This window comes from Anopheles marshallii, chromosome 2 (assembly GCF_943734725.1).
Source record: "Anopheles marshallii chromosome 2, idAnoMarsDA_429_01, whole genome shotgun sequence".
Classification (NCBI taxonomy): Eukaryota; Metazoa; Arthropoda; class Insecta; order Diptera; family Culicidae; genus Anopheles; species Anopheles marshallii.
Genome location: NC_071326.1, coordinates 27,282,216 through 27,307,253, shown reverse-complemented (window position 1 = coordinate 27,307,253; position 25,038 = coordinate 27,282,216). Strand labels below are relative to the sequence as shown.

Here is a 25,038-nt window from a genome sequence, read left to right as displayed (position 1 = left end):
CCATTTACAGTGAATTAACCATTTAATTATTCCCTTTATGCATTGCAAACCATTGTTGTAAAAAATAACACCCATGCACAAAGTACACTTGGCTCGTTGACAAATTCTTAATTTGATCTTGATCAATACATCCTTGTGTTCATGTTCAGTCCCATGGCTAAAGCCAGTACTCCACTAATTCTTGTAGGTGATTATACTGTTAAAGTTTGCGGCGAGTACAATTTGTGTTGGTACCCCTTTTTTGTATGCAATAGTATTGACGCTTACAAATCCGATTATTCGATTCCAAACGGTGCCTTCGATAACATGTGATTGGTAAAGTTTGCTTTGGGGATAATATGTCCTGTTATGTAGTTAGTTTGCTTTTGTGTTCTTCCTCAGAATGCAGACATTCCTATCCAAACAAATCTTTTGTGCACATTCGAATAGCTAGATAGTAATACTAGATCTTCAGTAATACTAATGTAAGGAAATTGAGTAAAAATAGCATTATTTGCTCTTAACCGGGAATGTTTCTTATTAGGCTTACATGATTATTTTTAAATTAACGCAACACAAACTAAAGGTTAGTCTAAACCTTAAAAATACATGACTCGTTTCGAACTTACAGAAACATTTTTTAAGCAGGAGAAAAATATACACTATTCACCGTAAATGCAATAGTCTTTTTGCCATTTCCAAGCTATAGTGTGTCTTGAGCTGTATCACAGCACCTTAAAGTATGCAACTTTAGTACTATTGCTGTCGGTAATTATGTGCTGCTAACATTTTCAATCCGAAGTACACCGGCAACACACGGGCGGTTGTCCGTCGATTAAGAAAATATATGTATTGCATATCTCTAGGCGCGCAAAGCCTAGACTCCCAGCGATGGAGCCATCTACATCAATGGAGGTCTATCTACAGCAATATTGAGGTCACTCAACCTCTTCACACAATACAATTTAGAGAAGTACAGGAAATTAAATAAATGCTAGCATTGCTGCCTTGTGCCACATCGATACCGACATTTTGTTTGCCGCTTTAGAACCATTTTCTTTGTTTTGATTGTTTAGAAAAATAAGCCCTACTTTACAAATTATCAGTTTATCACAGCCAATTTTATGGGTAACCCTACAGCGGACATGTGTACGGTATCGCTTTCCTTTGCTAGTGGATGCTGATGGATATCGAGGGGTTATAGTAGAACCGTTTCTTACAACACTTTGAAATTACTTGTCCTCTTCACCTCCCCAACAAATAAATCTAACAAAAATATATCTGGAATGGCGTTATTGGTTTACGGGAGGGGGCCAAAGGGAAATTGTGAGCAACAGCGTCCCAACAATGACTGACAAGCTCGAAAGAGAGAAGCGTTGGTTTCGTCGGCACTTGGCACCCACTACACCATGTAAGTTTTCACGTACTGCTAGGATTGGCTCGTGTCGCAAACATTTGATCGACGACCGGAAATCGACGTAGAGGACGCTCCGGAACCGGGTGTAGCGGTAAGCATGGTACTACCGGATGATGAACTGCGTCTATCTTTCGTCCCGTGTCCGGCAGTGCTTGCCGTAGCACCAATACCCACGTACCCCGTCGGTGACTGTAGTGGTGAATCTACGTCTAGCACGATTTCCGGTGTGAAACGCACACGGCTTTGGGAGGAAATTGAGGACGAATTGTCCTTCGCGCTCAGGTACGAACTGTCATCGCTGGTGAGACTGTCGGGTGGCGTTGGATTGGTTGCACTAGAGGTGGCACCGTGCGTACCGTAACCGTGCCCTGTACTGCCAGCAGCACCATACTTCCCCTGGGAGGTGGAAGATGCTGCCTGTTGCTGCTGCGTCGGATGGGAATGTGTGTACTTCTTCATGCTGGAGCGTAACTTCGCTTGTGGTCTTAAGCTGGCCGCAAGTGATGCACCACTATCGCCATGATCCAATCCCAGCACCGTGTACGGACGCTCTTCCTGTTCGATTTCGCTCATGAACTCACCGGACAGATGTCCACCATGGCTGCTCGATGAGTAGTGCGCTTGCAGGCTCGACTGCCTTCGGAAGAAGTTCGGTATATTCTCGTACTGATGCATGCGACTCGTCGCTTGGAAGGCTACCGGAGGTTCGTGTAATTTCGAAGTACTTGCCATCGATACGCGACCAGGTGTGGGAGTGTCTGTACCACCGCCGGCGAGATAAAGGTCCCCAAATTTGTAGGTGGCCTCATCTAAGAGCCGCACACTCATGTCATCGCCCTCCATTTGAAACCCTTGGTTCACGTTACTACTGTGCATGGTGTTGGAAATGTTCGAGTGTGTTCTTCGATGGCCCGTCGCACTGATCCCCATCGTTGGAACGCGAGTGCCCGTGGCTCTCACACTTCCCGCACCAGCACCCGCAGTCCCAGTGGTCCCTTCGTACGCATAATCGTGGTACGAGGCACTGTCGTAATGGTGATCCTCATACACCGGTTCACCACCGTACGATTTCGTTTCACGCTCGAACGCGAAATTAATCGCTGGTCTATACGGAAAGTAATGCGATCCTGTGCGGGGAGGCAATAATTCAAGTGTTCATAAAGGCCACTAAACTGGACTGATGTAACATTTGCTTACCAATGTAGCTACCGGAGGCGCCGCGATTACTTGTGTTAAAGATAGGATTATGCTGCGTATATCCCTCGTACTCGCCCGGAATGTAGAGACCCGCTCTACTTTCACGCTCTTCCGGCAGGTCACCGTAGTCCATGAAGGATGTGGCGCTGGACTTCCGACGTGGCGACGGTGTCGGTGGTTGCGTGCCGGCTCCCACACTGAATGATGAGCTTGGTCCCGATGGGGTGTAGTTGGAACCGAGCCCGCTCGTCGTTGATATCGTCGAAGGTAGATAATGTTGGGGTGAGTCCGTGTACTTCAGCACACGCTCATCTTGCCGCGGACTAGTTGATTGACCCGGTACCTTCCTAGAATGATCGATAGTACAGTCAGTTTAAAGTTTCATCCACGTGGGAATTCTTTGGGAACTTTTCCTATACTAACCTAGTCTGCTGCCTCACCGGTTCGTGGAACGGTGTACTGTTCTGCGCATACAATCTATCCTCCTGAGCCTGTGCCAGCTCCTCCTCGTACACTTCCTGACTAAGCGCATTGTCCAGGGACTGTGCACTGGTTAGCGGCGGCATCGCCTCTAACCGATGCAACCCATCCAGGTGTAGAGGATGCGAATCGTGCACTGCCTGCAGCTGATGATGGTAAGGACTAGCGGGCTGTGAGTACGATTCGTACTGTTGCAGCGGACCGGGATGTAGCTTCGGATGTAGCGGAGTTACGTTCGAGACACGCACATCATACCCGGATGCCACACCGGCCAACATTGAGGCCATATTGTAAAGCACCAGCTCAATGATTGACGGTTTGGGCTTACGTTGGCCCTCGGAAGCGTACAACGTAGGCATCGGTACGGTGCTCGGCAGTGAACCGAATCGATTAAGACTAGAGCAGAGGGGCGTTACGCTCAACGTTGACATATCTGTACCGGGACCGGTGCCCAGGTTTGCCGCCGTAGCATACCACGCATCCTCGCTATCGTAATCTGAATTGGAAACAAGGTGAAGCGTAGCACAGCAAATGTTACTATACCGTGAGACCCCAAATACCAAATCAGTTGCCCAAAGACGCTCGTTCTCCTTTACCCCGCTAAACAACGACGAGACAACGAGCAATATTCTACGACAGGAATATTACACGAACATACGCTGTACTTCTTTCATCGGCTGCAAGTGCAATACTAGTTCTAACCAAGCAATAAGATTAATCTATGTAAAATGTGTCTAATATTACGCATTTACAAACGAACACCAAGTAGTATTTAACACAACCAAAATTTCCGCCAATTAATAACACTAGTTGCTACGGTTTATTGAACATGTTTCTTTCAAACAATTTAAGCGTTATCATTTATTACTGTCAAAGCAGGACAAACAAACGTAAATAACTCTATTACCGAGATCAACATACGAAACAAAAAATTAAATTAAAAATACTATCTTGAAACATTACAGTGCTCTGGTTATAGTCCCAAAAACCTCAAAACAAGGCTCCTTTATCTAGTATAAATAAAAAAAATTGAAAAAGGTTTCCCAAAACCGTCTAACTAGGCAAGCAAAGCTGCTAATAGAGAAAGTAAATTGAAGCTTTTTATAAGCAATTTACATTACATCGAAAAAAACTAACATCAAGCAACGACAAAATTATTTCAAAACCAAATAAAAAAAAATCATATAAATAACAAATAAACACTTGACGAGCAAAGAATAATAAAAAAAACACAACTAAAACATTCATTTAAATTGATATGCATTAAAGTTTTTTTTTTATTTTTCCAAATAAAAATAATAATCATAATCATAAAACTGTGATCATCTACAAATTGTGTACTTGCTTAAAACAGAAAACTTTTTATACGAAAATGACGCAATTTCGTTCATCGGCTACGATAGTACGGGTAAGACAATTTACTCCTAACAAAAAAATCCAGATACTTCAAAAGCTTACAATTTCATTGTACAACTTAAACGAAAACAGACAAAAACAAAGGAAGGTAAACACATTTATTTTCCCTAACGGCAATGGTTTCGTGTACGTATTTGTGAGTATGAGTGAGTGTATAAAGAGTGTCTTTATGAAAACGGATGATAGCGTCAACCTTCCTGTGGGCCCGCTACTGCCTGCCGTTTGTAGACAACCGTGACTATGCCAGCTCCAAACATGTCCAGTAACTTCTAGTTTTATTACATTCTAATGTGCCTTTCATTCTATTTATCTACTTTCTTACAGGCATACCAATGGTAGCAAACTGCCGTGTTTTACTTCCACGTCAAGGCGTACCTTCTTGTTTTTTCATCAGTTGTTTCCAACGTTTTTGCCAAGAACGAAAAAAAATTCACTATGCAATCAGACGCATTTGCTATTTTGTCGCTACTGTTCTGTTTCATTATAGTAAAAAGCTTGCTAACGGGGAGTGAATGCTTGGCCCATCACCGGGAAGATCTTTCAGCTTTAAAGCTCTGTTAAACGACCAGCCGCTTACAGATTGTTTCGATGTAACTCCATATATACCTTAATCCAATGCTTCACAATCACCGCGTTTTCTGGTTAAAATTGATTAATGACAGTGACATTTTCTTAACACTACAGTTGGGGTGTTTCTTTTTTTCGTTTGTCAGCCCATTTCCCAAACTGACACAGGTGGCACAAAACCAATACAGTTTGACCTATAATCTCCATTCTCGCGCAATGAAACACCACCGAACTGGTAAGCCAACTAGGGATGAAACAAACTTTCCTTGGAGTTTGTGTGTGTGTGGGGAGGAGGATTGTAGGAATGGATTTAGATTTTGTATTAACTTGTATTGCACGATTAGTATACCAGAGTAGCAACGATCGAGAGCAAACGCTTCGAATCCTACATTACAGATGAATTAACAAAACGCATTCACAATACGCTTAATGCTCCAACAGCGGTGTAAGTTGCATTTTAATGAGTATCACAAGGACCGGTTAAAAGTAAAATAAAAAAAAACACACACCCGTTAACAGGCTTACACACGGGGGACACAACATAATGTGACCTACTTTTAATTGACACAATCTTTAGCGATTTATCATTCCGTCTAGTCACATGACTTTCAGGAGAAAGTTGCAATGAAACTCGAAAGAAAAAACGATTTGCAACAAAAACGCCTGCAGCTATGCAACATTATTACACTGCTGTGCTTTTTACAAGCGCGTTACTTTTTTTACCAAGGGTCCATTGATATGTCGACAATATTCACGCCCGCAAGCTGAATATATACAGTTAAAAATCCTGCTGGTGCAAGTGGAACTTAGTATAATGGATAAAATATCTATATTACTGCTAAAAGCTTTCGTCCTCGCAAACATTTAGTTCATATTCATCAAAAAGAGATGAAAATGCAGTCCAAGCTTTAAAATGTTGCCCTTACAGAGCATTCGATAAAATATCAACCATCAACCGGACCGAACATCCAGCACACATATTACATACACACCGCTTCCTCTACAATAAGCAACCCTACTGGCGCTCTGTAAAGTGCTAAAAACTCTTCGCATCACTAGAGGTCGTTCGATTCGATTCCCTTCTGTCCCATAAAATGCTGCATTGGCAGTAGTTTCCACACCGAGAAGCAAAACAAGCGTACGATACGTTCTCAGTTCTGCGAATCACTGGGACGGCGGATCGTACCCAGATAGTTCTCGTTGCTCTGCACGATCAGATAGTTATCTGTGCGCCGGATCATGGCATACGGAGACTCATTCTCGACACCGCCCGTTTCGCCATCGATCAGCAGCAGCTGGTCCTGTTCGGTTGTCGTGCTGCTGTTAACCGTTGTCGGTCGTCTCAGATAAATACTGTTTGTGTGGTGTACGAGCCGGCGCGTCTTGTCGCTTCGATCCGTGGCGTTGGGTCGGTTGCGCTTGAACGGTAGCAGATGACTTAATTTGAGTTTCTTCTTCGTGCGACCCAGCTTCCGGCGGAAGCTATCGTGCGCACGTCCAACCTCGGTGGACGAATCTTCACCCGATCCATTCGAAAGTGGATTCGGGCAGGGTGGCCACAACAGATTCGAACCAGCAATCGGTTCATAATCCGAACAGTGCACATCCACATCGGATCGAAACGTAACGACCGAGCTTTTGCGCGACGACGACATCTGCTCACCATGCGCATGAACAACTGAAGTTCGCTCATCACGCTCCGGGTCAACCCTGTCGGTGGTATCGGCACCGACACCACCCTCACTACCGCTCAGTTCTAAGTTGCCGAACGATTCCTGCAACTGGCCGACACTACGGGTTTCCGCGGTGCTGACCGTGCTGCTTCGGCTTTCCCCAGCACTGTCACCATCGGTACCAACACCATTCGATTCCCGTGCACCGACAAGATAGTTTTCACGCTTGAACTGGGACCGATTCCACTCCTGGCCGGCCCAGTAGGACGTCAAATTATCGCTCGAGCGAGAGCCGGACATCCGGTACGAGCTCACAGTGTCACATTGCGACCCGGCAGACGAATGCGCATAGTCTAATTCATTCGGATCGCTTTCCTTGCGCGAGAAAATGTTCTCGATGCTCTGTTGCAGCGTTTTGTAGAACACGCGATCGTACTCTACCACGTCCTGCGGTGAACCTTTGTTCCCGTCGTACCGGCCGCGGCCGGACCACTCCTCACTACCATCACAGCTGGGAACTAGTACCGAGGCCTCCGACTGTGCCCTACCACTATCCGTGTGAATATGATGGGGATGATGAGGATTACTATGTTGAAGATGATTACTTCTATTGCTACTACAGACACCGTTGTTGCTATCGACAGTACGGGGTACGGTGGTGTGGTAGTGTTGGAAGGTATTATGCATACGATTACGATTAATATTGCTATTATTATCATTACTAGAACAAGTAGTAGTAGTATTGGTACGGCTATAGTTACGGTTGGCTTCGATGGCGTTCAGCCCATCGTCGTGACTTTTACCTAGAATTTCGTGCCGCGACGAGCTAGCGGACATCGCTGTCGCTCGGGATTTGTCCAGATTCGGGGCACTCTTGCTGAACTGTTGCGGTCGGGCGCTCGGTCGCATCGTCGGCAAGTGGCTCCGCTCCCGCTGGTGCAGCGTCGATGGGCCCCAGGTCTTACCCTTGATAGTATCGCCAGGAACTGCATCACGGTGTTGTGCAGCGGGTTGACAGTCATGCCATGATCAAACATTATTTCAAATGAGAATTTATTCGTCAGCAGCATTCGATTGGTACGCACCAAGCGAACAATGGTTAGGGTTAGTTTGTTAGCATGTTGCACGCACATCGAACTAAAGCAATGTATCCATCGAATGGTTAGTAGATTGCTCTTAGACGTTAGGATGCAGGAAGCATTGTTCCTTCATCTGGCACGAAAACAACCGTCGAATATGACGGAGCTAAAATCTTCTTCTTTCTGAGAAAACGAACTTTTTGTATCGATTCACACATTGCGATTCATGCGCTCAATCTCACTCACAAACTAAAACGACTCCATAGATTGGTTTGAGACAAACTGTAGTACGCGATCCTTTTCAACTAGCTTAACTGGAAAATTCTGTACACACATTTTCATTGGGAACATAATAAACATTCGGTAAAGATATGAAACAAATACTTCTCAAAAACTTTATCTCACACACGCATCACGCTTCTACGGCACATCCGAGAAAGTAATCCGAATGCTAATCAAACCATCTTATCATAAACGACAGATCGCGGTCAACGATTTCGCTCCGTATCTGCTGCTATTGTTTTATAAACAAAAGTCGATACCGATAAAAGCAACTAAATATCGAAACGATACACACAAAACGCTCCTCACACAAACTGAAATAACGATAGTTTTGCAAACTAATAAATCACGCATTTTGTTTAAAAACAACAACAAAAAAAGAACATGCAAATGAAAACGCGTTGGCTACAGCGAAACGAAACGCTTGCACTATCGGTACAAGTCAATATTGTATTTTCACACGTCACACAGCTGCTGTAGTGTGTTGAAGGGGAAAAAAACGAAAGCGAATCTATGACGGAAGCGTCGTGAGTAGGCAAAAAACGGTGAATTAACCTAACTAATCCGGAACGCAAAGATAACAAACAAGATAGTTAAGAATCGAACTGGAATGTGGTTTGTTCATAGTTCCGTTTCGTTTTGTCTTGATCCTAGTATACGCAACGATATAAAAATAAACAGCCCCATACAGAGGGGGCTAAGTCAAACACGAGGGAAAAGCGTGTTAGGAGAATTATACGTAAAAAAAAGAAAAACGATCTAAGGCAATTCGACGTTAGTAGTACAGTTCTTGCCTTCTCCTCTCTGTCCATTTACACAGCATAGCAAATATACACATGGAAGATGTTGAAACGGAGCAAGAGAAAGCAAGAATGTGCATATTGTAGATTTGTGAAAGTAAAAAAAAAACTTGAAAAGCTAAGGCAAAGGTATTGTTAGTCAGTTGCATAGCAGTACTACATGTTTACTTACACACAATCGTCCGGAGTCGTGTCGCGGGAGACCCGGGTGGCGTGTCGATGCGCTGACGGTTTTCATCACGTATGGCCGTATGCTGTATCGTGATGGTGTGACGAAAATCCGATGGCAACGAAATTTGTCCCGGTGCTTTTTTAATGAACTACAAACAATATCATCAACAAACGAAATAAAAAACGATCAGTATTTGCGTTCACGACACCTAACTATCGTCGTCTTACCTTGATTCTACTTTTGCTAAATTTCCCCTTGCGCTTCTTCGGTGTAGGAGTATTTTGAGTGATAAGAATTTTTAGCTCACGGCCCAACAGTTCGATTTCGCGGGCGTGTAGCTCCTGCTCTCGTTTGGCTAAATTTTCTTCCTTACAGCGCTGCTCTTGCTGGACACGCGTCAGTTCTTCTTCTTTGCTGCGTAATTCCTGTGAGAGGGGGAAAGTAATCAAATGTGCATTAGAACAAAACAGCACAAACTACCAGGCAAAAGCGTGGAATCAGAGCTGAGCGGTGAGCATTGTAGAGGCATTCCATTAAAACATGAGTAAAGATTACACGAAATATGGTATTTTTTTATCTACTAGTGGCAATAAAATCAGCAAAGACGGGCAGACAAACTATTTAGAAAAACAAAGTTCGAACCTACTTATCTGTCTTGTTTCTATAATATATACGCAAGCATCGGCCGCTCTAAACCGATATACCAAGGTTAGCAGTGTAATAATGAGGTTGTGACACACACAGAAACATTGTTTACGTCAATCTCTTCCACGAATCCGAAAAAAAATTACCACCTTTCCTTCACTATAAAGCAAAAGTTCACGCCGGTGAAGGCACAAACACACAAATTTCTATCATTTAGGTCAATTAAAAAACACATTAAAACAGAAACAAAAATATCAAACAAAACTCCATGTCATGTAGCGAAAGAAAAGCATCAAACGATCACTCGAAAAAGCGAAAAACCATAATCATTGTGAGAGTCAACTATAGTAAAATACGCAGCAGCAAATGTCCGCAAAACGTCTTACCTCTTCGAAAGATTTAAATGCCTAAGCAGAAAGAAAGGCAGCAGAATATGGAAGACATTAAATCAAAGACAAGTAATAACGCAATGATCGGAATCGAAATGAAAAACGAAAAAAAGCGAAACAAGATTAAATGAAGGTAAGGAAGGGTTCAGTTACCAGTCAATCAAATAGGGAAACTTCTAACATAACAATAATTCTCAACTGAAACGCACAACTTCAGAAATTGAAATATCAAACATACTTTGTAACATACTGATAGGAGAACCAATAAGGACAATCGGGGATGAGTGACAATCGCCTTCTTACCTTTTCTTTTTTACGCAACTCTTGTAACACTTCCGCGATTTCCTTCTTCCAGCCGTCTTGCATTGTATGGAATGATTCGTGGGGCGTTTGAGCAAAACCGGACCTTGCGATAATGTCAAGATCTTTTTCAATCTCCTTAAACGAAGGCCTCCGATGCGGATCGATTTCCCAGCAGGCTAAAGAAGGTGAAACCACACACATTATAATGATCGGCAATAGAAATTAAAATCATTCGAAGATACTAACATTTCATAAGCTTTCCCCAAGATTCGGGGCAGGTTTTTGGAATTGGTAAGGCGAGTGTATTTACCGCCACACCGTAGGCGACGGACAGCGAATCAAAGCCTTTGTAGGGAGTTTCTCCGGTGAGCAACTCCCACAGCAACACTCCGTAGCTCCACACGTCAGACGCCCTAAAGGAAAAGGAAAACGAATCGAGTTAGAAGCGAACTAGCACGGCATCGCTCACCATCACGTTACTTGGAGTATGTTCCCGATTTGATCACTTCCGGTGGCATCCAGGCAAATGTGCCGGCTGCAGACATTCGAGTAGTACGGTACGCTTCTCGGGCCAGCCCGAAATCTGTTATTTTGAGTGTTTTGTTGAGCAGATTCCCATGTTGAATCGATTCACTAATTAAAACTGTAACAAAGACATTGTACACCATCGTAACAAGCATTCGTTGACGTGTTTTTGTTTCTATCGATTTGCTTACCATTAGAACTCTTCAAATCTCGGTGAATGACGGAGATTGGAGCTTCGCAGTGCAGATACTTCATGCCGCGCGCGATCTGTATCGCCCAGTCCACCAGCACGTTCGGAGGAATTTTCCTTCCGGCCAGTATCTTGTTGAGCGAGCCTCCCCTCGCGTACTCCATCACCAGGCAGAGTGTCTTCGGATCCAAACAAACGCCCTTGAGCGACACTATGTTTTGGTGCTTCAACGACCAGAACAGCTTCGCCTCCTGCAGGACGTTCTGTCGGGCTACCTCGAACTCGTCATCCTGCCGTGACGCCTTTACGGCAACCTCCTCCCCATTCAGAAAGGCACGATGGACCTTGCTAAAGCCCCCAACACCAATCACCTCCTTCAGGTCCAGCTCGTGGAACTGTATCTCGACGGGTTGCACCTTTAGCACGGCCGGGTCTTCGTTTGTGACGAAGTTCGAGGGAAAGATACCCACACGGTCCCCGATCTTGCCCGTCCACCAGCCCTCATCACCCGAGATGCAGCTGTCGGTGGACAGCACGTACACGATTTGGCCCACGCGAAGCGACAGCTCGTCGTCGCCCTGCGCCTGGTAGTCGTAGCGGGCCGTCCACAAGGGGGACATGGTCACCCAGTCCTGCTGTTCCCGCTGGCTGCTCGACTCTATCCCCGACCGTATCAACATTCTTTCGGCTCTATACACATACTCCGCCACCGTTTCAAAACAAAAGATTTTACATCGATCTCGTAGCGCCACTGCACACTGCTGTCGCGCCCGAAATATCACCACCGCGGACCCAAACGCACTGTTGACGACACTGCACGCAATATCGGTCCGTTTACCATACAGAATGTATAGATTTTTTCATTTTATCCGAGAACAAATACAACACTTGCAGACAATTTTCATGTTTTCAGCAACCATGTTTGACAGCGGGGCACGGTTGCCAGAACGCACCACTTTTCGTCAATCCCTGTCTGTCCGATTGTTTTCGTAACTTCTTTCAACTTTTCTCGCAAATGGGCACAATGGACACATAATACTCCTAAGCACCATTGTTGGAATACAGCATAATTGTGGGAAAAACCTCTCAAGGAAATGTTAAACATCTCATCGTGTGCAGTATAATAAACAGATTCCTGTTTACGTTCTCTGGCAGCACTGCTATGCTGCGGGCCGTCTGCTTATGTTGGTATCACGAACAACATGACGTTTGACATAACCTCACACAGGGTGCCTCATCACACAATCGGATGCTGGTGAAATTTATCTTTTCTCTCTGATTCAGTGCAACTTTTCATATGCGTGATGTAGTAAATAAAACGCTGTGAGTCGTTGCGCTATGATTATTGCGTAGATTCTCTCAAGGATAAAAATAAGCAGTCCGAAAGCGAAACATCATTAAACTCGAACAATTCCTTTGGGTGGATGTTCCGTGGCCCCCATATATGCCTGTGTGTGGGTGTGTGTGCGTGTGGCTCACGCACACTTTCACAACAGTGACAGGATCCAAGACTCTCCAGCATCCAAGAATAGCACCATCCCAGCGGTATCTCGCGTGTCCTGAAACGCTAAACAAGAGAACCATCCTCCGGTGGCCGCTCTCGCGAGTTCCAAAAACGGTGTGGAAAATCAACCAATATGGCTCTCTTTGGGGCTGCACGGTCGAGGTATCGTCACCGCGTCCGCCGAGAGATTGTAGAGTATTGATCTGCTGTGCTTTCGGGCACAACATCCTTCGAGGTTTGATAAGTTTTCTCCCGTGTCCTCCGACGGGCGGAAAGGCAGTGTCGAAATAGATTTTGCCCATTTTCGGTGTTTCTTTTTGCGTGATTTCTGGCGAAGGTTTGCTTAAGTTTCCCACACACCGTTTTCGGTTATTGAGATTCAACTACATTCATTAAACACAGTGGACATAATAGTTGTCGCGAGCTGTAACAAGGTCAGTCGGGATCAAACTGGCAGCGAACCAGGGATATCGTCCTGTTTTAAAGTGACTCCACACCAGGCTCTTGCACGCGGAAACGTCCCATTTTGATGGGTGGGAAAGTGGTCCACGCAGAAAATTGTCTTATCCGGTTGCCCTTTTCCGTGCAGATCAAATCGTGTGAATTAACGTTAAAATTCCCATCTCGTATCAGTTGCTTAGTGGAGAAGCGACTCGTTCAACATCAAAACCCGACCACCAATTAATACCAAGTGTGTCTCAGGAAGCGCCTGCTAGTATCGTGCAAAAACCCCGTGGAAAAAACTAGCGCAGCTTCCCTTTTTCCAACAAGTGCAAATCTTCATTCCAGCAAACAAAATCTTTACACTTCTGTGTATAGGTGGCGGTGCAAAAGTGTGTTGGTGTTATCAGTAGTGTGTGTATGCTGTTCACGTGTGTGTGCGTACGCGCGTGTAAACGGAGCGTGTGAGTGCAAATAGTACCGTGGAAAAGCTGAAAAGGGAGAGCAAAAAAAATATATATATATATATCAGTGCAGTGGAAATGATTTGTTGATTTTGTGTTCCGCCTCATTTTCCGTCTATTGCCAATGTTCGAATGCATTCCGGGGCGGTTGCATTTTACATCCATGTGAGAAAATCGATAACGCGTTCCAACCGACGAGCTGATACGGTGGCACATGCAAAATCCCGTAACCAAGCATGCAACAAAGGACGACGACCACGCCAGCTGCTGGTCCGCCACCGACCGCATCATCCTCGGGCAAGGTAGGACACGCATTTCTTCCAAACGTTCCTGATGGCGAATTAACCTTTCATGCAAATCCATCCGCGAAAGCTCACGTTTTACACGTCCCGTACAGCTCACGTGTTGGTAGCGCACATTAATGTGGCCACCCTCCACAGCGCTATAACGCCCGCGTTAACCTGTTTTGTCCATCTTTTCTAACAATTCAGCAGGTGGTAGAGCTCAACGGGTACGTGATAATACTGGTCGAAAGTCGGGATGGCAAAATCAAACTTTACGGCAGCCCGGCCGACAAGGACAACCTCGAGGTGGCGGACGAGATATTGGACGTTAACGAGCGCAAGCTGGAAGACTCCCCCCGTGCGGAGGTTATCAAGCACATACACGAGGTACGACGGACGTGTGGACACCGTGCTCCAGCACCGAACCGACCCGAGGAGTGCATTAATATTTCAATTTCTTCCTCGTGTTTTACAGTGCATCCAGTCGTGCATGATAAAGCTGCGCGTCAAAAGGCGAAGTGATTCTCGTTTAGGTAAATTCTGATCTGAATGGGTTGTTCTTCTGGTTGCCAGTGTCGTATGGTGGTGTTACGGGACGAGTTCCATTTGCACGAAACGAACGCGTGCGTCTTCGTTTGCTAACGATTTCAAATGTGCTGCTTGCGCTAGCGCTCGATAGATGGCGCCACCGTTAAACGATCGCGATCTTCGTTCAGTTTTCAATATCGCTTAAATGTGGAGTTTTTTTTTATAATCTAAAACCATCTTATAGGAAATTCTACATGCTTACATACATGCATGTTTAATATTTAAACTCTCAAACCTTTTTCCTTCATAAGGTTATGTTTCAATCGTCCTGTTTGAAACATTTTTTTTTTGTTCTTTTCCAATGGACCAACTTACTAAGCTTGGGACAAATGTAATTTACTAAAACCAAAAGTATAGGCAATATTTTATCTCTACAACACACATCGGAACCTATTCTACCTATCAGTAGAGATCCAACCCAAAAGCAACAACACTATCAACAGTGGTGAGGCAAACGAAACCGACACGAAAAGGGAGTGAGTAAACGGAGGTAGATTGTGATTGAAACAGTATGTGGAGCTAAAAGGGGTAAACTCCACCTATACGCACATACGATTGGGGATCTCTTCCACACGTACAGTACGTACGGTGAAAACGGGTTTTCGACCATACCACCGTGCACCGTGCGCTGGTGGTGGTTGTGAACCAGCCAGCAACAGGTTTTCCACCACACACACACACGCGCGCGCGGTACCACACGATCACTGTTCGGATCACCATCCGCTGATCCACCCCTTTCCGTCGATGGTAAAGGAAAAATGGTCCACCACTCACACACACAAACACACACCCGGGGTGGGAGGGGTGAGGTGGGACGCGGAATTGACCAACCGCCTATTGCCCCCCCCGCTTGTTGGGTTCGTGGTTCGGGGCAGGCAAATGTTTGCGACTCCACAAACATTTCCGAACGTCAAAATAGGCACAGCGCAACACACGTAAGACGGCGCGGGAGAAGGGGTGGGTGGGGGGGGGGGCAAAGGGTTGTTTCAGAGGTGGTACACCCGGGAAGTGTGCGAGCGAGAACGAAGAGCCGAACGTAGACGGGGGAACGCGTAACCTCAGCGCACACACCCGCTGACGCCAGTCCAGTCGCAGCCGCAGTCGAATACCGTAGTGGACGACGTGTCGCCCTGTCGTAGTAACGCGCCCGTACCGACCGTACCGGGTAAAGGTCGCGAAAAAGTCCCGTGCCGCACAGTGCATCCGTACCGAACCGATCCCGATCGTAGCCAGTAAGCATCGAATCCTATCCGCCATCCATCCCGGGTCCGAAACGTGCTCAGAACGGACGAAGCGAAGTGATTCCTTGAAGGTGTTATGTAGCAATTCTTCCTGTGCGTCGCGGTTTCTGCTCAGAAGTGCGCAATCAACACGCACCGCTACGTGCCTGTTTGCTTAATCTGGCCTGTTGTGTGCGAAAGGGGTGTTTTTTTTTTTTCTTGTGGGGCACTTTAGTTTGGTGGTTCTTTGGCTGAAGTTTGGCTTGTGCAGCCAAAAAAAAAAACCAACTTGTTTGTCTCGATCATATGCCACTTTTATCACCTCAATCTCCTCGGCGATAATTGCGGCCAGTACACAGCGAAAGAGGGAGAGAAAGAGAGCGAGAAAGAACAAACATCCAGTGCGATCTATTTGGGTCACCTGTTGGAACTTCCACCGAGGCTCTAATCAGTGTGCAAAGCGAGCCTCGGCGACTGCTAGTGACGGGCCAATTGCACTTCGCGTATGCAAATGCTTTCATTCCGGTTCAAATCATCCGTTTGACGGGTTTGGATACGGCCAAACCGTACCACTGGTACGGTCCAAACCGAAACCAAAGTGACCTCCAGGCGAGTGGAAATGCCAGAGCACCGCTAGCGCAGGGAAACGGCCAGTTCGGGCTTAGTCCGACTAGTCATATCTTCTCCAGTGATCTTGGAAGATCTTTTATGTCTATCCTCCCCTTTTCCGGTTGTTGGGGAGACGCGCACACACACACACACACTCACATCACGAACACTACGGGGTGAGATCTCGCAACCCTCTCGCACACCGTTGTCGAGTCATCAATGTCGGAGGAGATCGATGTTGCTGTCTTCGTCGGTTTGCGGGTCAACTTGTAGTGGTTGTTTGTTGCTGATGCTGCCATCATCGGTGCGTTGAGAGAGAGAGAGAGACAGAATCTCACCCTACCAAGCAAGATAAAGAGACAAACATTGGTAGAGTCTCGTCGATATTGGGGTCCGGGTCTCGTGGGGCCTAAACGGGGGCCGGTTGGCGGCGGGCTGGGTTTCGTATCTTGAAAAAATGTCGACGTCACATGTCCGCTACCGCAACCGGGGCCTAGAGAAATGTGAAAATACCACGCACGGTGAGTGGGTACTATTTGTCCAGTGCGTTAGCGACGATCAGCACCCTCGATCGGAAGTCGTGCAGTGAAAGACTTCAACGATCCACAAGACGGGGTGTGTTGGTACCACCGATAGGCGAGCGCTCGCACATACACAAAGCGTTTAGCGATCGAATCTCGGTGAGTCAGCAGGCAAAGAATGCTATTATTACGATGCGGTGCGCAGCGGTACGGTGGCCACATTGTGACGGTTCGCAGCAAATATCTTCTGCATGATTAATCCAAATCGGAGCTATTGGTGTGTGTGTGTGTGTGGTGCAGTGTGCCACGAGACCTCGGGCGCACCAGTGTCGTTAACAGTGCTCCAGTGCTTGCAAATGAATCGTTCCAATCGATGGCCGTGTTCCGTTCGTTAAGTTAATTTCAAGTGCTGAGGCAATTTAAGGTTCATTTCTTTTCTTTTCCCACAACGCGTCTAAACACTTCTTCCCGAGCGGGGCCATTTTGCGTGAAACGTGACGTGCCGTGAAACGTGTACAAAATCCATCATTACGTACCACCCGAACCTCCCTCTCTCCGGCAAAACAAAACCCCGTAAAAAGGGTGGCTCAGGTTTGAGTACCGATCGGCCGCACTTAATGTTTTAACGACTGCGCGCGGTGTAGTTGCGAGTGTGTGTGCGTATGAGGGGGGGGAGGTGTTGTTATGATCATCATCACGGTTGCGCATGGAAAGTGAAAATGTTATGAAATAGATGAAATATTTTCAGCCACCCTCACCTTTCAATGCCGGTCTCGCAAGTGGTTGTCGGCTGAGAGCGACTTGCTCCAAGTGTGTGTTTGTGTTTGCGCGCTGTCTGGTGTCGTGTCTGTGTGTTTATTATTTTTTTTTTTTTGTTGCTGTCACTAGTGAAAGGTGTCATTTAATTACGATCGTTCGATTTTATGCGACTCTCCTGTAGGGGCCCAAAAAAAAACGTGATGGCACCCGTGTACCCGGCACAGGCCGATTAAACACTGCTCCCGGCCTGTACGCTACTTGTCCGATAGGTATGATAATGTAACCCCCATTTTAACACCACTTTAGATGCATTAAATGGAATTGGCATTGGGTTTTTTTCTGAGTACGGGATAATGATTACGTTAGGCAAGTAACACAACTAACCTCCCCAATGGTGATGGTGGGCATCGTTTAATCGGTAAACATTGCTGTAAACTTTGCAGCAGCTACGAAGCGTTACATGCTGTAACGCATAACGATTTACCAAGCCGGTAAGCCAAGTGTACCACCCACGAACTATTGCTCCAGCTTCAATGCAATCATCGTTGCGCTTGCCTTTACTATTTGCACCTGGAGTGTACCAATGCCTCGGTTGGGCAAAACCACCTCGGCACATTCTGTACAACCCGTACGCAACATAAACACCTCGTTCTGGTAAGGCTCGTTCTCCGTGCTATGCCACTATGGGTCAGAGGCGGACAATGGGTTGAAAATTTCTTACATGGAAATTGAAATACCAAGCACATGTATATTGAAAATAGGATAGTTTATTAACAAAAATCGCTAAATTTGACTCCATTACATCCATAAACTTAAATGATATAATCATCTGAAATAGAAAGTAACATAAAAGTGACGAAACGGTTGTAGCTATTTGCCTCACTTAGGCTTTATCTCCGAAATACGCTATTATAGCGGACCGCTATAACCCGAAAAAATCCGCGTATCTCATATTTCCGCGGGAGTAAGATCGTTTATACTTCAAAATTACATATTTGACTTCCTTCTCTGCACTTAGAATATTCAGCAAATCAGGCGACTTTTTCAAACAATACATTAAAATAAATTAAAAACAAGTGTTTTATGTGACAGAGGAAGGTATTTTCAACAAATTTTTCACCTTTTTGCTAAGATTTTGTGCTGTTAACTATCTCAGCTGTCAAATTTGCAATCCGTGTGTAAGAGGAGCCGCGTATCTCGTGGCCTGTCTGTGACTTATGAAGCAATTTACTTAGAACATAGTACCTCGTTGGCAAGAGTTTTCAGTCTACTTTCATATACTTTGTTTGAATATACGTTTCTAACGATAGCACTAGAGTTATTACCAGAATTGGCCCAAGAAGTTCTACAAGTATTATATGTTTTATGTTTGAAGATCTCGTTTTTTGTTTCCTTTTATCTCCTACATTTGCCATGCTGTTTGTAATAAAGCTTAACTCCTATTAAATCTTCAGTCAAAAATGCAAAATGCCAACTGCTCTTAGCAGCCACTAAGTTATAAGCATTTGAAGTTCGATTATCCAATCAGCAAACTGCAACTTTCCAACAACTGCAAAAGAGATAGAGTAAGAGTAGCTAATAGCAGCAGTCATTATTATACATTAGCATTTATTATTATACTTTCTTATGCGGAAACCCATGTCTCACAAATGTCTCATTTGTCATTATTACTTCCCGCATCACATAACAGTGGAATGCACTGGTTCTATCTTAATATCCAACGAATATTTACATAATGATGGAAAACGTTTTATCATACGCTGTTTAATACTTAATCTTCGGTTAAACAAAACCCTAACCGTATATAAAAAATATATGTATGCGATGACCGCCCGGTAAGCCAATGCTGGACCACTGTGGCCTATAAACAATGGTTGGAAAAATTCGATTGCCAACCATCCCCGAAACGCTGCTCGGTTAAACCCTTTTTTGTCCCCACTATTAATAGTACAAATGGTAGCGCAAAAAAAGGCAATATCGACATCCCCAAGAATGGAGGTTAAATTGACCAGAGAACCCCCTCCCCTGTGGAGAATTCTGATCACAGAAATAGCCAACGGTAAGATGGGGCAACGAATTGAGTGTGCTGCTCGGAAGAGGGAAGATGGCAGTCGAACACAACTTCACTAATCGATACGACACGGTCACTGTTTGTCAGACGGTTAAGCCGATCGCCCACAGAAAAAAAACCCCAAAACCCACCCCCGAATGTGACACCTTTTCCCGCCGGATGTCGTTAATTGGATTTCTCCTAGACCGAGCCCGATACGGACACGTGGCTACACGGTCGGTACTACACCAACAGAAACGGAATGCGTATGCGGTTTCCAGCACGAGCTGAGGCTCTAATCTGTTCCAGTCCCCCCAAAAAAAGCTTGTAAAGCAATCACCCAACCCGATTGATGGTGCCACAAGATCGATAGTGCAGTTTTTCCTCCATGCTTCCCCGCGGTGGCCAGAAGTTCCGCTGGTGATGCGGAGAAGCGCGGAAAGTCGACGAGGGTTTGGATGTAATTTCTCGGCTTGTTTTACAACCGGATGAACGGTTACCTTGAAACATATAAATAAAATGTCCCCAATCAGGGTGGCGTGGCTTGGGGGAAAACGGGGGGGAACCCGGGGCAAGCATTCATCAGCATTCGTAGCGTTCGGTTGAATGGACTAATATTACAAAGCCCGCAAACACAGCACAGCGAGCTAGATAAAATGGCCATCAACTCGCACAGGGTATTAAAATAGAACCGATCGCATGGGAAGCGAAGCTGTTCTGCTGTGTTTCTGCGCCGATGTGAGGGAATGCTGGACGTTCCAGCGTATCGAACAAAGGCAGAAGCAGCCGGGTGGAATGTGTCACATATAAATCAGTTTCTCTTGACCGCCCCCCGGGGAACGGTGTGTCGGTTCTGGCATCAAGGGGGGGGGGGGGGGGGGGGGGGGGGGGGGGGGGGGCGTCACACGTATCATATGCGCCAGATAACGGCCCACCATACGACACTGATGATAAACCGGGAGGTACAACCACCGCGTGTACTCCGCCCGTTTCCTTTCGCCACGCGCCGTCCAAGATATGATGGATTGACCATGCTGTGTGTGTGTGTCTTTGGTTGTCTTTTCTTCTGTTCGCCACCGTTCCAATGGGGCTAATAGCGGGTGAGCTGGGAAATGCCGTACAGGATGCGTTTGTCATCGCGGTCGAGCAGCAGGCCCGGGAGCGCCTGCAACGATTGTCCGCGCTCAAGCGGATTACACCGGTCGACATGTCACAGCTTTCGATCAAAGCAAGTATCGCATACTCCCCTCCCCGGGTTGGGGGTCACGGATGTACGGTGTGTAATCTGGTGTGTTCTTCCACCCCTTCCCACAACACAGCTCAATCAGCAAAGTCAAGCGAAAGGTGTTGCGACACAAGATTTGAGCTTCCTGAAGGAAGCGTCCCCTATCTACGTGACGTCCCTTTCGAGTAACAGTGTTACGGGTACCAACACCAGCACGACGGTGACGGCTGGTGTGAAGACTACTTTTACCGCTGGGGCCAACAACAGCATCAACAACAATACCATCAACAACAACGGCAGCAGTACGGGCGGTGGGCAGACGCAGCAGAACGCAACAAACAACAACGGCAGCAGCGAACGTACGAACCTCGCCACCATCACCAACACCACCGGCAGCACCGTCGTCCGGCAGCAGCCCGCGCTGCAGGTGAACGTCGGCACGGACGGGTCCGGCGGTGGATACGCGAACGTACGGCAATCGGTTGGGCCAACGGGGACAGCCCCGTTCAAGGGACCACCGGCCACGATCGCACCGGACGGGCTGCCCCAACCGGTGGGCCCGAACAACAATAACAACACCCTAGCACTTAGTGCGGCCACCGCGTCCGGGTCCGCGTACCACCTGCACCATAGTCTTGTAAATAACAACAACCTCACCAGCAATATTGGCAAGCCGCAGGGGCTTGACTCAACCGCCAACAGTTACTATAGTAATCTAACTAACACCTTCCTAGCGAACGGTCATGGTTCCAAGCGAGAGGTAATGGCCGCTTACTACACTCCCCATCTCATTTCTAACCTAGACAGCTTGCGTTCCTGTAGATACGGAGGGAATTGCTGGCATGGTAACAGTAGAAGTAACCTCCAGTGTAACTAAAAAGCTTACTCTACCCCAAATATATATTAAATGCCAGACTCAATTGACCCACATTTTACCGAAATTGCAATTTTCTCTTCCCAAAACAACACCAGCTGGCTACACTGTCCGAGGGTGAACTCGAACCACAGGACGAACCGCAGTACGAGTCGAGTGGTAACATATCGCGCGGTGGTACCGAAGTTCTGCTGGGAGATCAAAACCTTCGCCAGGAAAATCGGTAAGTTGCACGGTAGTGTCCCACGGGCATGTGTTGTTTATCTGCTCGACTATATATAACTAGCTGACTGACTTGGCCGCTTGGTGTAACGGGTTGGCGCTAGACCGTTAGCGATCGACAGATATGTGTTGGATGAGCGCTTGATTTTGGACCCCTCGTTGGACACTTATTTAGGGAAGCAAATAACTACAGAGGAGAGAACCCAGCACTGTTTTGTATTTTGTAGCTGTCCCACTATGCTCAGGCAAAATTTGACAACGTTATTCAACGTTAAACAGTAAGGCAATTGATTTTCAACGTTTCTTTCAAAATGCTTGTGTCAAACCGAACACGGAGAAGTTTTACACATTAACATATCTTCGTATTCGTCATGGTTTAATTTGATTTCTTTAAGGTTTTCTCCTAGCTTAAGAAAGATCAGAGGGGCCAAGTAGTAGTCTTGTCTTGGCCACAACATCTAATAACACCGCGTTAGCAGACATCACCGTAAAGTGTAGCAGTGATGAAGATGAAGATCGAATTTTGTGTGTCCCCCGAACGTCCAAAGTAGTTGTCCAGTGCAGTAGAATAATGGGCTAGATTGGACCTTTGTTTGTGACACAATTTGTGCGGACCAAACGCATCTGGTCAACAAGCAATAGCTCAGATGGAGCGATTCTTTAATATTATAACGTTTTCACGAAGACTGCCAACCCTCTTTATAGCACCCGGAAACTCCGGACACAATTTTATTGGACAATTCTGGACAACCAAAGGAGCAAGTTCAATAACTTTGATATAATTTGTTCAGTAACACGGAGTGACTTTTGATACAAGGTAACAATTATATTTGAAGTGGCGTTAGCTAAAGTACTGGCCAGTTGGCGTATGATCCCCGATAGGGCTTGACAGCATTTTTCGTGAATGCTTATTACACGTAAAATTCATGCGAACTTTACTGCATTCAATTATTTTTAATACCTTTGTTTTCATCGTTGATTTTTTTAATGCAAACGTTAGTTAAAGCTAAAATAATGGGAAGGAGTAATGTCTGTGGTATGGTACTTTTGACTCAATGGAAATGTCATTGTATTCAAGAACGAACAGTTTCAGTATGACATAACAGCTTACTAGGATCAGAATTCCTAACGCGAGTAACTAATTTACGTTTTAGTAGTCCGTTTTACAGTCGGCCCAGTTGTGTATTGGTATCGGCACCGGTCTTCACACGACAGGGCCGGTCCAAATTCCCATCCGAACCTATCCCCCCCCCCCGTGCACAAGACCGATTATCTGGCTAGCCAAAAGTGGCAGACCCCTAGACTTTTTAAGCATGTTGTGACGGTAAAGATGAGGAAGATGCGTGTTGGAAAGCTTCAGTTGTTTTAGATTCTCCCTCTTTTATTTTACTGTGTCGTATGTGTGCGTAAAATATAGCCAGCCATATACAATATATTGACGACTTTCTTCGTGAATTTATTATTATTGCTTTCTTCGTATAATTGTCGGACCTTTGCGGTCTCTACATAAACTTTATGAGAAATTCTCCATAAGCAGACGTCGTAGTCTTCAGTAAGGAAACGAAGACGCTCTTTACACATAGACGTGGACAGGTTGAACACAAACAGATCTAGGACAATTATTGTTATTCAAGGGACTGTATGTTATTTAAACTTGTAAGCAATCTAAATACAGTGGAACTTCCTGGGTGCGTTTCAATATCATGTCCCCATAAATCCCCACGCATTAGTGTCATGTTCTTCCCCCCCTCTAAAGATGGCACTCGCAAGTACCACTTCTCGGGACAAATACCATCTTTATTGTGTGCATCAATCCTTGCAAACAATGCCCCAATAATCGTGAATTTTAATGCGAAATCCTTTCCATCCCAGTGGGCAGAACCTTCACGATGCGCTGAAGTTATTTGTATACTTCATTTCGCAGTCAGTTACAATTCCAAGCCACCCACCCGCCTCCTGTGCCGATGTGGGCTGCTGTTGTGTGTTGTCTTAAATGGGAATTTAGATGCGAACGACGCATTGGCGGCTGTAGGCATCGTCGTGCCGTAGGCGGTGTCTGAAGATTCCGTTGACCGACTTCCGACCCCTCCCTTCGGTTGTGAAGGATACAAAATGATTACTTCCCGCAGCATCCCCACACACGCATGGTGAACCGCGGACACACAAAAAAACCCTCGAAGGAGCGGAGCAAGACGTACGAGGAAAACTATTTCCTTTCAATCGTCCTCCCGCGCATCTTGCTATTTCCGACCAACGCCGTATGCGGCCTCAACGGGTTATGTCCCAAATTAACTCGCCCCATTGTGTCGATGCGGTAACCGCTGTGTGTCTGGTTTTTTGGTGGATTATTTTGCGTGGGAATCGAATTCTTCCCGCATCCATTCAACAAAACTACGACGGCCGAGCTGCTCGGGAAGGAACACACCCCGGTGACGGTAATTGTTTAGTCTGTAAAAGCAATGATCCACAACATCTTATTAAACGTCCTCCGGGGTTCTTCTTCGTCTTTCGGCCCGTGGTGGCGAATAGGTCGGAGAAGACGACACACCAAAAAGGTGTCATTGGTTGCTCCTCGGTGTGGAAGTGTGGAAGTGTTGGAGAGGTTTTGAAAGCAAGTCAACAACGGCGAACCCGGCGAACGTACAAGGAAACAAACCTCTTCACTGAGGATGGATCGCTTCACATACTTGACGTTGGTGCGGAACCGATTCCATGCGTTCGTCTCGAGTGGTGCGCTCCTTCAGCTCCGAGACCCGGGATCTCGACGTCACGTCACGATACATCATCCGGAGCGTGGCTCTGGCTAGGTGCGGCTAGAAGCAGCTCGATCGTCAGCAGCCACAACGCTGGATTCGGCCCCGGAGTACGGCGCTCCCCGGTTGGAGGCGCATCAATCATTTGCTGGGAAATAATCACTCACCTCAGCTGTGTGTTAGTGCGTTGTTGGGCAATTTTTCTCAAACCCAACCCCCGTCTCCATACCACCCGGACCCCTTCTCGGCATCTTGGCGGGGTGACATTTTTAATGCGGTTCGGCTCGTACGGTGGTGGAAACCGTTCGCAAACAAATTCCCATCTAACCAAGCGTATCAAAAGGTCCGTTTCTGCTTCACGGTGCCGTCGCGTACACACATCCGACCTGTACCATTCATGCGTTCGAAAC

General features: G+C 46.1%; 2 protein-coding genes across 2 annotated transcripts in view; one reads left to right on the top strand and one right to left on the bottom strand.

Annotated features, from left to right (window-relative positions):
* Positions 1–1,408: 1,408 nt before the first annotated feature.
* Positions 1,409–11,794, bottom strand: LOC128710372 (mitogen-activated protein kinase kinase kinase 10). Its single transcript, XM_053805424.1, has 11 exons — positions 11,116–11,794; positions 10,880–11,042; positions 10,646–10,812; positions 10,400–10,575; positions 10,094–10,114; positions 9,290–9,487; positions 9,063–9,210; positions 7,533–7,715; positions 3,017–3,569; positions 2,594–2,940; positions 1,409–2,523 (listed from the first exon to the last, which is right to left on the bottom strand). Exons 1-11 carry the CDS (start codon positions 11,792–11,794, stop codon positions 1,409–1,411), a joined length of 3,750 nt encoding a protein of 1,249 aa, XP_053661399.1.
* Positions 11,795–13,759: 1,965 nt separating this feature from the next.
* LOC128708378 (uncharacterized) overlaps positions 13,760–25,038 on the top strand; it is a 29,593-nt gene continuing 18,314 nt past the window's right edge. The window contains exons 1-6 of the mRNA XM_053803354.1: positions 13,760–13,825; positions 14,015–14,194; positions 14,283–14,340; positions 20,652–20,782; positions 20,874–21,539; positions 21,752–21,876. Of these exons, the coding sequence (XP_053659329.1) occupies positions 13,760–13,825; positions 14,015–14,194; positions 14,283–14,340; positions 20,652–20,782; positions 20,874–21,539; positions 21,752–21,876 (1,226 nt within the window). The remainder of the gene's footprint in view (positions 13,826–14,014; positions 14,195–14,282; positions 14,341–20,651; positions 20,783–20,873; positions 21,540–21,751; positions 21,877–25,038) is intronic.